This window comes from Rana temporaria, chromosome 4 (genome assembly GCF_905171775.1).
Source record: "Rana temporaria chromosome 4, aRanTem1.1, whole genome shotgun sequence".
NCBI lineage: Eukaryota > Metazoa > Chordata > Amphibia > Anura > Ranidae > Rana > Rana temporaria.
Genome location: NC_053492.1, coordinates 230338510 through 230355458, shown reverse-complemented (window position 1 = coordinate 230355458; position 16949 = coordinate 230338510). Strand labels below are relative to the sequence as shown.

Here is a 16949-nt window from a genome sequence, read left to right as displayed (position 1 = left end):
GATCAATCAGGTATTTTACAGCATAGAGAGGGACAGATTAGACAGCACAAGAACTATGCTGTATATCCTGCTTTAAAGGAACAGGATACATTTTTTTGGGGTTGCAACAGCTTTAAAACGGAGCAGGAGGCTCCTTCAGAAAATGTACAAATACTGTAGCTGCTGACTTTTAATATTAGGGTACGTACCTGTCCACAAATCCAGCAGTGTCTTAACCCAAGTTGATTTTTCAGTCAGCTCTCGGGTGCTTCCACCACCATCTTGGCTAAGGGAAATAGGCAGTGAAGCCTCGCGGCTTCACAGCCAGTCCCCTATTGTACATGTGCATGTGCGAAGTGAATGGCCTGGCTTTGGGGGAAGGAGGGTTGCCAAACTTCGGGCTGGGTTTACCACAGCGAAGTCAGCAGGAAGTGGGCGCGGGTACCTGTCAAAATCAGGTACCTGCCCCCCCTCTGAAAGGTGACAAATGTGGCAACGGAGGGGGGAGGAGGCAGATAAGCAGAGCTTCCCCTTTTGGGTGGAGCTTCGCTTTCAGTAGCATAGTGTGAGTCCTTAATCTGATGGTCATACATCTTGGTGCACACCACTGTTGGGACCTGCAACCATCTTCAAGGTACCTCAGGAGCCTGGAAAAATGCCTAGAGATTTTTTATAAGGACTGCCCCTTACCATAGAAGGAATACTAATACTGGCTAGAGGTTTCATAGTTAAACAGGGACCTTCTGCCAGCACATCAGGGATTAGGACCACAGAGATTAGTGGTATTAACATCTTTCACCTCCCTTTGACCCTCACAATCATCCATTTTTTTCTCCATTGTTTGTAAGGAAATCAATCCACTCCAAGTCCAATAACTGTATTGGTCAGTGTATGGTCCCCCTAACCCAGGTGACGCTCCACCAATTTTTTGGCTAAAACTAGGCAGGCTGGTTGCTTTAGAGCAAGCATCTCTTTCCTCTAACCACTGCCAGCAAACCATGGAAGTGAATGTTAGCTTTCTGGGTCGATGAAAACTCATTGAAAACTTTAGGCTGTGAAAATCATTGCATCTCCAAAACAATTTCGCTTTTATTGGTTCCACAAATGTTCTGACTCTCTGCCAAGTAAACCTACAAGGCTCAGCAAATGTGTGGAATAGGCAGACACTTACTTCATGGAAAACCTGCTAGATGTTTCAAGAGCACCCACCACAATTGGTTTAAAAAAAAAAAAAAAACTCATAGCTATTTTTTTTTTCTTTCTGCCTGAAACAAATAGCATTTTGGAGATTAAAGAATTTTTTTTCCCCTCATTGTTCTTCCAGCTTGAGAAATCCCTTTGTAAACTTGCCAGGGAAACCTAAGAGAGCTTCCAGTTTCCTCCTGGCTCTGAGAAGACACAGAGGACCCCCTGGCAATAGTACTCCAAGAGTAATCATGGTGAAAGAATTCTGAAAAGTATGTGGAACTTTCCAAAAAAGAGCAAAAAGTCTCCCCCCCCCCTTTCTTATTTTTCCTCTACCCTCCCTCATTCTTCACCACTTCCACCCCCCCCCCCCCATCCCATACAGAAGCATTGCATCTATTACCCAGTGGCAGGAGTCCACCTTCTCCTGCTGTTTCGTAAGAGTTTGCGGAGTTTGGGAACAGCCCTCTATTAAGGAGCAGATTGGGGAGAGGCGCTTCCCATTTCATACAAGACAGTCCTTAAGGACGGAGCATCTTCGGGAGCCACCAGGAGGAGACTCTGTGCATATCGCTCTCTCATCCCAGCCGCAGCTGGACCGCTCACAGCAGGGACCACTACAGCCAACAGGTTTGAGTCCGGCTCTCTCCTACGCTTACTTCATTTATTAGCAGCTTACCTGTATGCAGATCACCCTGATCCCCCTCCTAGAGCAGATCACCTTCCTATACACTGCAGATCTGTCTCCTATAACAGATCACCTTCCTATACACTGCAGGTCTGTCTCCTATAACAGATCACCTTCCTATACACTGCAGGTCTGTCTCCTATAACAGATCACATTCCTATACACTGCAGGTCTGTCTCCTATAACAGATCACCTTCCTATACACTGCAGGTCTGTCTCCTATAACAGATCACCTTCCTATACACTGCAGATCTGTCTCCTATAACAGATCACCTTACTCCCCTACACTGCAGATCTGTCTCCTACAACAGATCACCTTCCTATACTACACTGCAGAGTTGTCTCCTATAACAGATCACCTTCCTATACTACACTGCAGATCTGTCTCCTATAACAGATCACTTACACTGCAGATCTGTCTCCTACAACAGATCACTTACACTGCAGGTCTGTCTCCTACAACAGATCACCTTCCTATACTACACTGCAGATTTGTCTCCTACAACAGATCACCTTCCTATACTACACTGCAGATCTGTCTCCTACAACAGATCACCTTCCTATACTACACTGCAGATTTGTCTCCTACAACAGATCACCTTCCTATACTACACTGCAGATCTGTCTCCTATAACAGATCACCTTCCTATACTTCAGATTTGTCTCCTATAACAGATCACCTTCCTATACTCCACTGCAGATCTGTCTCCTACAACAGATCACCTACACTGCAGGTCTGTCTCCTATAACAGATCACCTTCCTCCCCTACACCGCAGATCTGTCTCCTATAACAGATCACCTTCCTCCCCTACATTGCCGATCTGTCTCCTATAACAGATCACCTTCCTCCCCTACATTGCCGATCTGTCTCCTACAACAGATCACCTTCCTCCCCTACACCGCAGATCTGTCTCCTACAACAGATCACCTTCCTCCCCTACATTGCCGATCTGTCTCCTACAACAGATCACCTTCCTCCCCTACACCGCAGATCTGTCTCCTACAACAGATCACCTTCCTCCCCTACATTGCCGATCTGTCTCCTACAACAGATCACCTTCCTCCCCTACACCGCAGATCTGTCTCCTACAACAGATCACCTTCCTCCCCTACATTGCCGATCTGTCTCCTACAACAGATCACCAGATCACCTTCCTCCCCTACATTGCAGATCTGTCTCCTACAACAGATCACCAGATCACCTTCCTCCCCTACATTGCCGATCTGTCTCCTACAACAGATCACCAGATCACCTTCCTCCCCTACATTGCAGATCTGTCTCCTATAACAGATCACCTACACTGCAGGTCTGTCTCCTACAACAGATCATCTTCCTCCCCTACATTGCCGATCTGTCTCCTACAACAGATCACCTTTCTCCCCATACACTGCAAGATCTGTCTCCTACAACAGATCATCTTCCTCCCCTGGATTGCCGATCTGTTTCCTACAACAGATCACCTTCCTCCCCTACATTGCCGATCTGTCTCCTACAACAGGTCACCTTTCTCCCCATAAACTGCACGATCTGTCTCCCATACTCAATGCTTTGTCTGCCCTCTCCTTCCTTCCCTGATTTGTAGCAGACTGTATATAATCCACCAGACGCTGGCTGCTCAGATCTGCAAATGAAATCCTCCTGTGTGTCGTCAGCTCTGTGCAACAGCCCTTTAACTCTTCGGGGTGGGTTGTGGGCTCTCCTGCCTAGCTGGCCATGTAGGGGTTAAATGTCTGTGCAGCTCTCGATCCATGCAGCACGCCTAAGGTAAGATGAGTAATCGCTAGGAATGGGTTAAACAATGATGGCAGTTACCCTTAGCAACCGATCTGTCACTCTCCATCCTTGCACTAAGATACAGGGTGGATGGGTTGCTAGGGGAAACAGCTTGGCTCCAGTGTGCAGCCTCAGGATCTTAAATGGTTACTGCATGGAAAATGGGCACAATAGAACACGTAGTGCTAAAGGTATTGCAAAAACCTGGCACTGATCTGCGACCGAGAGAACAATGGGGATATCTTTCTGTGTGCTTGAGGTTTGGACTTGAACACTATAACTTTTTTTTTATAACGATAATATATAAATCAAGTATACCTGTATATCTCCAATATGCATATGGTAGGTATTAGATCTGCCTTTTATTCGATGTGTTTGCTTAGCTGTTAACTGACGAGTTTATCTTTGCATTGATTGGGGTAATAAAGTATATCTAGTTATTTTTTATTAGTATTTTTGACTTCAACACTCTAACTTTTTTTTTTTTTTTTTTTTTTTTAATAACGGTGATATATAGATCAAGTATAGTATAGCTCCAATGTGTATATGATAGGTCTTAGATCTGTCTTTCATTATCTGTGTCTGCTGAGTTGTTAACTGATGAGCTCATCTTTGCATTGATCGGGGTGATAAAGTACACCTAGTTATTTTTTTATTAGTATTTTTGACTTAAGCAGTATACCTTTTTTTCTTTTTTATTAGCCATATGTGATAGTTAAAGATCGAGCATAAGAATATGAGATAGGTGAATTATAATAAATCTATATATAAAGCAGGATACTTTTTTTTTTTTTTTTTTAAATCCTAACCATATGTGATAATTAAAGATCAAGCATAAGAATATGAGATAGTGAGATAGGTGGATTATAATAAATCTATACATAAAATGTATGGCTCCAATATGTGTATAATAAAAGGACGTGCATCAGATCTGCTTTCCATCCCCTGTCTGCTGAGTTAACTGATGATCTCATTTTTGCATTGATTGGAGTTGAAAAGTGCATTTTTATTGTATTATTTTTGTATTTCTGACTTGAATACTGCACCCTATTTTTTTTCTAAAAGGATAATATATAGGACGAATGTAAAAAATGAGATGTAAGGTAGGTAGATATAAGTGGTCTGTATAGCCCGTGTATGACGCGTATTAGACCCCTCCCTATGTCTACTGAGTTAACTGGTGAGCTCATCTTTGCATCGACTGGGGAAGTAAAGTGCATTTTTATTGTACTATTTTTTATTAGCCTTTCTGACTTGAATACCTTATTTTATTTTTTTAATAAGGCTACTATGTAGAAAAAGTCTTTCTGACTAGAGCATTATACTTTTTTTTTTTTTTAATAAAGATTCTATGTAATATAGAGCAAATAAAAGAAATGAGGTATAAGGAAAGTAGATCTAAGTAGTCTGCATAGCTCCAATACGTTTATAAAAGAAGGCTGGATCTGCTTTTCATTCTCAGTGTGTGCAGAGTTAACTGATGAGCTCATCTTTGCATTGACTGGAGAAGTTAAAGCACATTTGAGCTTGCACACCATACCTTCTTTTATAGTGGTTATATGTACTATATAGTAGTGAATATAAGAAATGAAGATATAAGGTAGGTAGATATAACTTGTCTGCATAGCTCCAATATGTATATGATGTGTATTAGTTCATTTTCTGTGTCTGGCTAACTGAAAAGCTCATCTTTGCATTGACTTGGGTATAAAGTGCATTTCTTTATTGGTATTTCTGACTTGAACTATATATATATATATATATATATATATATATATATATATATATATATATATATATATATATATATATTGATGATCATATGTAATATAGATTGCATATAAGAAATGAGATCTAAGGTATGGTATAGGTAGGTTGTATAGCACAATATGTGTGTAATGTGTGTGTGCTGAGTTGACTGATGAGCTCGTCTTTGCATTGACTGGGGTAGTAAAGTGCATTTCTTTTTTATTATTATATATTGATGATCATATGTAATATAGAGTGCATATAATACAATGATCTAAGGTAGGTATAGGTAGGTTGTATAGCACAATATGTGTGTAATGTGTGTGTGCTGAGTTGACTGATGAGCTCATTGACTGGGGTAGTAAAGTACATTTGAACCAGGTCTCATTGCCTAGCTAGACTGCCCCCCCTCCACCCCCCTGTCCCTTGACTGGGGTAGTAAAGTACATTTGTACCAGGTCTCATTGCCTAGCTAGACTGCCCCCCCCCCACCCCCCTGTCCCTTGACTGGGGTAGTAAAGTACATTTGTACCAGGTCTCATTGCCTAGCTAGACTGCCCCCCCCACCCCCCTGTCCCTTGACTGGGGTAGTAAAGTACATTTGAACCAGATCTCATTGCCTAGCTAGACTGCCCCCCCCCCCCCCCCCTGTCCCTTGACTGGGGTAGTAAAGTACATTTGAACCAGGTCTCATTGCCTAGCTAGACTGCCCCCCCCCCACCCCCCTGTCCCTTGACTGGGGTAGTAAAGTACATTTGAACCAGGTCTCATTGCCTAGCTAGACTGCCCCCCCACCCCCCTGTCCCTTGACTGGGGTAGTAAAGTACATTTGAACCAGGTCTCATTGCCTAGCTAGACTGCCCCCCCCCCACCCCCTGTCCCTTGACTGGGGTAGTAAAGTACATTTGAACCAGGTCTCATTGCCTAGCTAGACTGCCCCCCTCCTGTCCCCGCAGCGGAGGTGTTAAAGCGCAGAAATCATATGGAAGATAACTTTGGAAAGCTCCCATGATTTATTATAGGATCAGCAAATGTCGGGCTGTAATAAAGAGCTGACCGTCTGGAATTCCTTATGCATAGACTCATAGTCATTACACTGCAGCCAGTGCTTCTGCTGCATCTGATTGGAAATTAATGTGTAATACGCTTGCTGAAAGCTGCAATGTGTTTTTTCAGTCTCTTGCCCTAGTTTATAAAAGTATTTTTTTCCTAAGATTTCCATTCCAGCTGTTGTGAACCCATAACGTCAGCTGAAGCTTGTAGCTTCATGAATGGTCACAGATTATATAGGCATGGATCAATGCTATAGTATGGTGATCTTTAACCTGGGAGCGTTAATATAAACTTTGTGCTATAGGCATTTTTTCTACTAATCTAATGCTTACACATAGGTGTGCGCACAGGGTGTGCCAGGTGTGCCTGGGCACACCCTAATCACCTTGTCTGCTTCAAATGCCTCCTGTTTGAACCCATTATATTTCACCAAAGCCCCCTAATGGGGCTCCTAAAAAAAAATCTGGAAAAAAACTAATAAAAAAATTGTAAATAATAATAAAAATATATATATTTTTTAAATAATTAAAAAAATAATTAAAAAAATAAAATTGTAAAAAATAATAAAAAATGAAATCGTAAAAATAAAAACTACTAACTCTATCCACTGCCCCATTGACACCAAACTCTGCCCTACTGACATTGTCCACTGTTCTACTGACACCAGTAGTATATACTGTATACACATGCACAGGCATATGTGTTTGAGCTTTGGGGTGCACACCCTAATGCAATAGGCTGCGCACACCTATGTGCTTACAGTAGCAGGAGACTACTTATTGATTTTTTTTTTTTTAATCTGGGTGTTTTAATACCAAAGATATAATCAAACCATTGTTCTGAAAATAAATTGTATTAAAACAGACAATAAACTAAAGAAAAGTTTTTTTTTGGCAAATGTATCAATAGTAAATCCTTAAATGAATGGATTACTTCTTTTTGACCACTAGGTGGCGCAGCGAGCCAGAAGTCAATGCCACTTGTGTTATATGATACCTGTTCTTGTTCATTCCAAAGCTGCATGAAGGAACACAAAGCATTTGAACAGAAAGCAGAAAATGTGAATAAATCATCCATGCTAAGATTTAACACTAGTGGGGTAAATGCAGTCGTTGTGTGTAGCTAGCGTATACCTTAACCCATAGGTGTGCGCAGCCTATTACATTAGGGTGTGCACCCCAAAGCCCAAACTCACGATGTTCATTCAGAAAGGGAAGGGGCCAGTAAATAACATACTTACCGGCCCCTTCCACCACTCCTAAAACATCCCAGCAGCAACAGCCAATAGGAGAGGAGGGAAACTGGCAGCCTATTGCATTAGGGTGTGCACCCCAAAGCCCAAACTCACGATGTTCATTCAGAAAGGAAAGGGGCCAGTAAATAACATACTTACCGGCCCCTTCCCCTACTCCTAAAACATCCCAGCAGCAACAGCCAATAGGAGAGGAGGGAAACTGGCAGCGCTGCAGGGAGGAAAGATGGTAGCCAGGGCAGTAGGGGGAATCTGTGCTGCACAGGGTGATTAGGGTGTGCCTGGGCACACCTGGCACACCCTGTGCGCACACCTATGCCTTAACCCTATCTCTGACTTACTATATGGGTTTCATTTAGTGTTAGATGTCAAGGAGCAGGCAAATTCAAACTTGCAGTTGATGTTTCATCTTGGGCATATTTATAAAGCAACATTTACCAAACATTAACTGCAGGTGAATCATCCTGGTACATGTGTTTTAAATAGCAGTGATTGATTCTCCACCAGTGAATGTCACATTCACTGCTATATTAATTGTGTACTTTTTTTTCCAGTGATGATTCCTGTGTGCACTTTTGAAAACCAGGGCAATAAAAAGAAAGTTTTATTACAGTACTTCACTGTGCGTTCTGTTTTCGGAGTGGTTGGGGATGGGAATGTTGTATTAGGAAAGTGGAATATACACTTTGGTTTAATTCCTGGAAATGTTGGCAGAGGTTTTTACTTTAATCTGAATAGCAAGCCCAAGCTACATTAACAGCAGCTCATGCATAGGATATGCCAAAACAGTGTGAATGTATTGTAAAGGAACCTCTGGGACCTGTGTCTGCACTATACTATTAATGGGTTTTGCACTCATTACCCAAGTAACCCAACATACCCTTATTGTGTCTGGCTGACTGATTAAGAAAGGAAACCTAAACTGCGACCCTTAATCCTGCTAGCTCTGCTTTTGTGTTACTTCTCTAACAACATCTGTGACAGCAATCATGGTGTTTTATAATCTCTGCATGGCTCCCTCGTGAGCATTACATCATGGCTGCTGTTTTCTTAGGGTCCAAAAGGTCCTTCACTACTACATCAGTGGTGGTGGGCTTAAAGTTGCTGAGAGAAAAGGAATTCAGTAACGACTCAGACAGAATTCCCATTGTCTAAAGCAGGGATCCTCAAACTACGGCCCTCCAGCTGTTGTAGAACTACACATCCCATGAGGCATTGTAACACACTGACATTCACAGACATGACTAGGCATTATGGGAATTGTAGTTCCTGAACAACTGGAGGGCCGAAGTTTGAGGACCCATGGTCTAAAGCTACCATCATGTGTAGATTAGTGATGGGCAAATTTGCCTGGGTTTAATTTGCCAAGGGTTTGGCGATTCTTATTTGGATTTCCTCAAACCTGAATTTATAGGCAAATCCCATTGAAGTCTTTAGGGGTGAATCTTGGTGTTGAATTCTGGCCATTTTAGGAGCTAATGGACAAACTACTATAAAGACAAAACGGGATTGGAAACTGGGCATTGCCATGGGAGGCAGGTACCAATGCAAGAAAAAATAAATAAAAAATACCATACAGTGGGGCGAGGGTAAATTGATATGGCTTTGAGGGCAACTTTAAAATACACAAATCTTTCAAATAATATGCTTGGGAAATGCCTTAACCACTTGCCGACCCACAGCAGTACATATACTCCCAGCAAGCAATTGTGATGCAAGTTTAAAGGGGTAGTAAAGGTACAATTTTCTTTCCCTAAATAGCTTCCTTTACCTTAGTGCAGTCCTCCTTCACTTACCTCATCCTTCCATTTTGCTTTTAAATGTCCTTATTTCTTCTGAGAAATCCTCACTTCCTGTTTTTCTGTTTGTAACTCCACACAGTAATTCAAGGCTTTCTCCCTGGTGTGGAGTGTCGTGCTCGCCCCCTCCCTTGGACTACAGGAGAGTCAGGACGCTCTCTACGTTGCAGATAGAGAAAGGAGCTGTGTGTTAGTGGGCGTTAGTGGGGCGTTAGTGGGGTTATCTCAGTCCCACTATAAGTCGCTGATCGTCGCCATTACTAGTATGAAAAAATAAATAAAAAAATTCCAGTACAGTGGAACATCGGATTGCGAGTAACGTGGTTAATGAGCGTTTTGCAATACGAGCTATTTAAAAAAAAATAAAACCTGACTCGGTTTGCGAGCGTTGTCTCGCAAAACAAGCAGGATTCAAGCAGTACTACATTTGGCCAGAGGTGCGGGGGCGCTGGTGACACCCGGAGGCTTCGGCGCCATTCGGAAATACATGGAATCACTCAAAAATACTCGCAAATACTCCTTTCCAGAGTGTTTCCGAGCCTTTCCGAGGATTTCCGAGTGCATCCGAGCCATTTCAGAGTATTTATGAGTCTCTCTGGCGCCCCCCCCACCTTTGGCTACATGCGGTATTGCAAGCAATAGAAGTCAGTGTGAAACAAATTATCTTCCTTTCCAGTGAATTCTATAGGGAAACTCACTTTTATATGCGAGTGCTTTGGATTACAAGCATTCTCCTGGAGCAGATTATGCTCATATACCACAGTTTGTGGGTGCTATAACTTTCATGCAAACTCAATTAATATACACTTTTTTTTTTACCAAAGACATGTAGCAGAATACATTTTGGCCTAAGCTTTTGAAGATTTTTTTTTATTGAATATGTTTTAGCAGAAAGTAAAAATATATATTTTTTCAAAATGTTCAATCTTTTAGACGGTAGACAATTTCAATAACAGCCTACACTGGCAGGGCATATTTCATTGTGAAATTTCTTTTTTCTCTTTCACAATATGTTTGGCTTACATATAGCAGCAGCAATTTCACTTTAAAAAAAAAAAAATCATGTATTTTTTCCAGAGATGCATGCTTTTTGTTTAAATGGTAATAGACCCATTTTGGCAGCAGATAGGAATTGGCCAGGTATTCTCTGTGGTTGCCCCTGTTCTTGCTGATGCAAAACTATTAGCCGCCAGCCAATTTCTATCAAGCTCTCATTAAGAATCAAGAAACTGGAGATGACACAGGGGCATAAAATCTTTCAGCAGCAGTACAGTTTTAATGAGCAAGGTTAGGCCCAAATTTACTAGAAACAGTGAATACAGGCTGGAATTTTACTAAAAGAATTAAGATACTATTGAGCAGGGGTGTCCAACCAGTGGCCCGGGGGCCACATGTGGCCCGCGGAGCCCTCTGATGTGGCCCACGACCTCCAGCTCTGGAATGGGGGTTGGCAAGCCCAGATCGGAGCTGGCAAAAAACAAAAGAACAAAAGCTGGACAGCCGCACTCCAAAATTTTTTTTTTTTTAAAAGAGATGTCTTTATTTTCAACTGTGCATACAGTCACTGCAAGCCCACAAAAATCAGTATGGCCAACATTTCGCACTGGCGTCAGTGCTTAGTCATGGATTCTTCCCTCCTCCTTTGGGTCCATCTGTCAGATCCAGATTGATTCATTTCCATCGAGAGGTTCTGGTCAAGAACTATCGGGTTACATTCAGGTTTACGTGTGGCTTTATCATCCAGCCTTTGGATCTTCTTTGGAATAATCTACGCTTTCACGATCTGCTGTCGCTGACAGGCAGGTCCTCTGGATCCGGTAAGGCCCCGTACACACGACCGAGTTTCTCGGCAGAATTCAGCCAGAAACTCGATCGGAGCTGGATTCTGCCGAGAAACTCGGTCGTGTGTACACTTTTCACCGAGGAAGCCGACGAGGAACTCGTCGGGCCAAATAGAGAACATGTTCTCTATTTCCTTGTTGTTCAATGAGGAAAGTTGGCCCGCCGAGATCCTCGGCGGCTTCAACACAGAACTCGACGAGGAACTCGATGTGTTTGGCACGTCGAGTTCCTCGGACGTGTGTACGGGGCCTTAGAGTATTTCACCTACCTTGTATAGCTGGGAAGAATGTCCTGTCCATGATGATCGATGTGTCTACATGTTTTTCACCTCTTCATATATTTACTGATGGACATTCATTTTCACATTTATTTTTACATTTATTGTTGTTTTTCTATTCACATTTATATGTATTATTGCTTCTTTAGTCACTTCAGGTGACCTCAAGTTTTTTCACCATTATCATAGCTCAAAGGCCATGGTGAATTATGGTGCATTTAAAAAACAATCATGGGTGAATCTGCCCATTAATTCTCCAGGACTAATGCCGCGTACACACAACCATTTTTAATGGTCTAGAAAAAATGATGTTTTTTTCAACCCGATTATTGTTAAGCCGGCCTTGCCTACACACGACCGTGAAAAAAAAATGCTCTAATAAAGCACGGTGACGTACAACACGTACAACGGCACTATAAAGGGGAAGTACCATTCGGATGGCGCCACCCCTGGGGCTGCTTTTGCTGATTTCGTGTTAGTAAAAGTTTGGTGAGAGACGATTTGCGCTTTTCAGTCTTCGTGCTTTTCAGTCTGTTACAGCGTGACGAATGTGCTATCTCCATTACAAATTCTAGTTTTACTAGAACGAGCGCTAGCGTCTCATAACTTGCTTCTGAGCATGCACGTTTTTTTCACGTTGTTAAAGTCCACACACGACCATTTTTTAACGACGTAAAAAAAAAAACAACGTTAAAAACGATGTGAAAATTTAAAGCATGTTCTAAATTTTTAATGCCCATTTTTTTACGTTGTGAAAAATGCTCTGGAGCCCACACACGATCGTTTTTAACTACATAAATTTTTTTGGTAATGCATTTCAATGCAATATGAATGCACATGAGAATCAAAACCCTAAAACGCACTTCAACACAAGTTCAAGTTCAAGTGTGAAATCAGCCTAAAGCCTCGTACACACAATCAGTTTTCTCTGCAAAAACCAGCAAGAAAACTGCTGGCAGAGCTTTCTTGCCGAGAAAACCGTTCGTGTTTACGAGGATTTCAGGTTTCTCGTCGGGAAATCTGGCCAGAATCTCGACGAGAAAAATAGAGAACCTGCGCTCTATTTTCTCATCGAGATTCTTGTCGGCCTATTTCCCAACGAGAAACCCAAGAGTGTGTATGCTTACCTGTCGCTGTGGAAACCCGCGCATGCTCCAAATGACTTTGACGCATGCGTGGTATCTTCCACGGCATAGGTTGGGTGAAGCAAGCTGGCGCGACGGCATCAAATGTGACGAGAGCATGCTCCTCGTACGCAATAACGTCACCGGGTTCTTGCCTTTCAAGAGAACCGCGGTTCTTTTTTTAAGGTCAGTGCGTACACTTGGGCAGCAAGAGATTCTTGCCAAAATTCTCCTCGGGAAAAACAAAGTTTTTTCCTGACGAGATTCTTGCCCGTGTGTACGAGGCCTATGTGTTTAAAGCGGAACTTTACTCTCTCAATCAACATTAACTATTTGTAATCCTTATGCTGCTAGGCTTTGTAAGTAGATAGGAAACCAGGGGCGTACTTAGAGCATTTGGCACCCGGGGCGGATTCTATATCTGGCACCCTCCCACTTTAAAATGTAAAAACACCCCACTGTGCTCCTTGCATATCTCTGTACCCCCAATATCACTGTGTCACTACTGTGCACCCCCTCTTCACAACTGCACCTCTGGACCCCTTTTTTACATTACAAAGCCGCTCGCAGCTCTGGACCCTTTTACACTACACAGCACCCCCACAGGTCTGGAACCCTGCACATTATACATTGCCCCCCTCCAGCTCTGGACCCCCTCACATTACACATTCCCCCCCAGCCTTGGACCCCTGCACATTACACATTGCCCGCCCCAGCTCAGGACCCCTGCACATTACACAATGCCCCCCAGCTCGGACCCATGCACATTACAAACTGCCCCCCCATCCCTGCACATTGCCCCCCCAGCCCGGGACCCCTGCACATTGCCCCCCAGCTCAGGACCCCTGAACATTGCCCCCCACCCCCAGCTCTGGACTCCTGCACATTGCCCCCCACCCCCAGCTCTGGACCCCTGCACATTGACCCCCACCCCCAGCTCTGGACCCCTGCACATTGACACCCACCCCCAGCTCTGGATCCCTGCACATTGACCCCCACCCAGCTCTGGACCCCTGCACATTGCCCCCTGCCCTGGATGTCACAGCGCCGCCACTGCTGCCTGTGCCTGTCGCCCGGCTTTACTCGCGGAGGGCGGGGAGCGCCGGGGCTGACACCCCCCCAATGTAGGGCACCCGGAGCGGAATGCACCCCCGCCCCCCGGGTACACCCGTGTAGGAAACTATATATCTATACTGTATCTGTATCATAGGTGTGCGCAAGGGGGGTGCCAGATGCCTGGGCAAACCCTAATCCTAGGGTTGGCAACCCATCAATGGCGAGCTCCCCCGTGACCATGGGCAGGTGACAGGTAAACTGCAATCCTTCCTTGCTGACCCCCAGAACCTGGACAGGAGGAATTCAGTGGAACCAATCTGTATTTTCCTCCTGCAGCAGCTGAAAGTAGGCTTTGTCTCCTCTACCCCTCGCCCACATTCAGCTGCCACAAGAAGAAAATACCATACCAATATATGCCACCCCTCTGTCCCTGTTCTTTCTGCTGCCTGGGTCTCCCCATCGCTTCAGGAGGGAGAGCTGAGAAGAGGCCGGTAAATATCTCATAGCTTTGAGGTGCACACCCTAATGAAATAGGCTGCACACACATATGATCTGTATCTATATCTAGATATATATCTATATATATAAATATATATATATATATCTTTATCTATATATTTAGATATATATACTGTATGTTACATTTCTTCAGTAGCTGTCTGGTCGCTTAGAACACAATTGAGTGATATAATCCAGGAGTCTTCATGGGCCTTTTTTTATTTTCATCTGAAGAAGGGAAAGAGGAGGATTTCTTAGCTAAACACCCCCTCCTGGCTTAAAGGATAAGTTCACCTTTTAAAAAATAAAATAAATGCACATCTTTTTGCAGGTCAAAAAATAGGCATTTATTATTTTTTTTACTTGGAGCCTGTAAAGCATTGCACCCACGAACATACAGTGTATCTGTCTGCTCATACCTCGGACAGGCCGATACACTCTGACAGGGAGATAGAATGAACTACCGCAATGCTGAACAGCGCCGTGGTAGTTCATTGAGATCTACAAGCCAACTGCAGCAAAGGCTGTTGGAACTTATAGCTTTCCAATTCACAGAACACTGTGAATGGATGACGTGGCTGGGCAAGCGGAGTCCACATGGCTGTGTTTTCTTTAGAGAGTGGCAGTGAGTGGAGTAAGAAGATCCCACACTCGCTGTCAAAACAGGGACTCGGGGGGGGGGGGGGGGGGGGGGGCAGTACAAATCTAAGATGATACATGTTACACCCTGAATATGGGTGCAACTTGTAACATAATATAAAAGGTGAACTTATCCTTCAAATAGTCAAGTTGAGTGTCCTGGGTTATGGCAATATTTATGTGGCTATTGTAAGAAGCATTCATTTGCAGGCATTCATTCATCAAAAAACAATAGCAAATCAAGAAAAGAATAACCTTCATGACTTAATGATAATGGTTTCCTAACATCATACTCACTTTGTATGAAATACTGGAAGGCAGTTATAAAGTAATACACTGTGTCACCAGCACTAATGAGGTTAACATTTTACTACAGTTGAAAAAACACACTCTCATTCCTTGCTGTTGCGGATCACCTGTGTATGATTAGTTAGCCAGCCTTGTCTGCAGTTGTAAAGGCAAGTTGCCACAGGCTCTGCATCCCTGTAGGCTTGTGGTAGTCTGACTCTGGGAGGGCCTTGGAGACAAGCATGTTTCTTATTAACGCACAACACCACACATACTTGTAAATGTCTATATCCTATATATATATCAGATGCATGGGTATTCATGTTTTATATGTTATTGACCTCCTATTTAAACTTTTTTCCTTATATGGTTGCAGATCCATTCATGTTGTTGTGACCTGGAAAAAGAAGAGAAATGAAAACACGGCTTTCCAGTGCGGTGACAGCACTGTGTGCTGTCCTGCTCTTATCATCTATAGAGGCAGAAGGTAATAGATAAGTTTGTTATATTGTTGCTGATGCCCATGATTAATAACATGGACTGACAACTCTCCCTTCCAACTACACCTAATTTTCCATTCATTTTTCCTTTTCCTTCTGAGTGCTCTTTCTCTTTGTCCTCTTGCGTCTTGTGTGAATATTATATTTTTTCTCCCCAAACCAAAGTGGAAGAGGTTTTTATTGTATATGAGTTACACAGGGGCTTGGCAAGTACTCTTCAAGACGAATGGCCCCCAGGAAGAAGAAACTTGTGTAAGCATGAAATTACCAAACTGGAAGCCCTCGATACCTGGCATCTCTCCTGCTTGGCACTTGTGCAGTGTGAAGCATTCATATATTAATAAATGTTTTATACTGTGTATGTACATGTTAGGCATATTTATTTGGTTTTCATTATGAAATGTAATATGTATTTCTTAAAGTGCACCTTCAGGTAAGTAGCAAACTGCACAGTAAGCTGCACAGGAGAAGGGTAGGAAGGTAGACAATGCATTTGGGTCTTCCAGTTGTAAGTGTTTAGTGTATTATAAAGTCTAGTTTTTAAATTCTACTCTATCCTGTGTACATTTATAGTATAGTGTTGGGCTTAACTAGTACAAATAAGTGTGGCTGAGTTGGTACATGAGGCAAAGCTTTAAGCATGTGATAACTAAAATATTTCCCAAAACCCGTCTCCTACCCAGCCAGATCCTCCCTACTTCAATCTCTACCAACTCCCCCACAAAGTCACGCATAGTCACCTCAAATGGATGACAATTGTTCAGTGAATGATATGCCATGTGTGGCAGTTCTGAACCTGTTAATTGGCTGCTTAGACCCCAAACACTGAACTGTTGGGAGACAGATAACATGTCAGTTTCTTAGCTGTGTCCAAGGGCACCTCAATTTCAGTGCAGTGGTGGGGGAGTAAAGGTAAGGAAAGGCGCTAGAAGCGAAATGGTGGTGATGGGAAGAGAGGATTGGACATTTTTAAAGTTTTCATTGTTTTTTATTTTTATTCTTCTTCTTTAATACCATAAAACCAATAAAAAAAGAGAAAGAACAAGCCCACTGCCTTACTTCCCTACTCTCCTTCTTTTGCAGCATACTATTTTTTCTGCAGGACTACAAGGGCAGCATACTGACATTTTACTTGTAAATGTTACTGTAAGATCTCAATTGTTAATAATTACTCGAAAAAAAGCAACTAATATGGGCAAGCTTGCTTGCTAGCAGGTAGCATTGACAAGACTGTCTCTGAATATA

General features: G+C 42.9%; 1 protein-coding gene across 4 annotated transcripts in view; it reads left to right on the top strand.

Annotated features, from left to right (window-relative positions):
* Nucleotides 1-1564: 1564 nt before the first annotated feature.
* The window catches only part of COL12A1 (collagen type XII alpha 1 chain), a 245105-nt gene continuing 229720 nt past the window's right edge, over nucleotides 1565-16949 (top strand). The window contains exons 1-2 of one of the 4 annotated variants that reach the window (XM_040349965.1): nucleotides 1565-1794; nucleotides 15581-15691. In XM_040349965.1, coding sequence (XP_040205899.1) covers nucleotides 15619-15691 — 73 coding nt within the window. In that variant the 5' untranslated portion in view covers nucleotides 1565-1794; nucleotides 15581-15618. Of the gene's footprint in view, nucleotides 1795-15577; nucleotides 15692-16949 lie in introns of all 4 variants that reach the window. The other 3 variants (XM_040349963.1, XM_040349962.1, XM_040349966.1) reach the window with 3 other exon arrangements.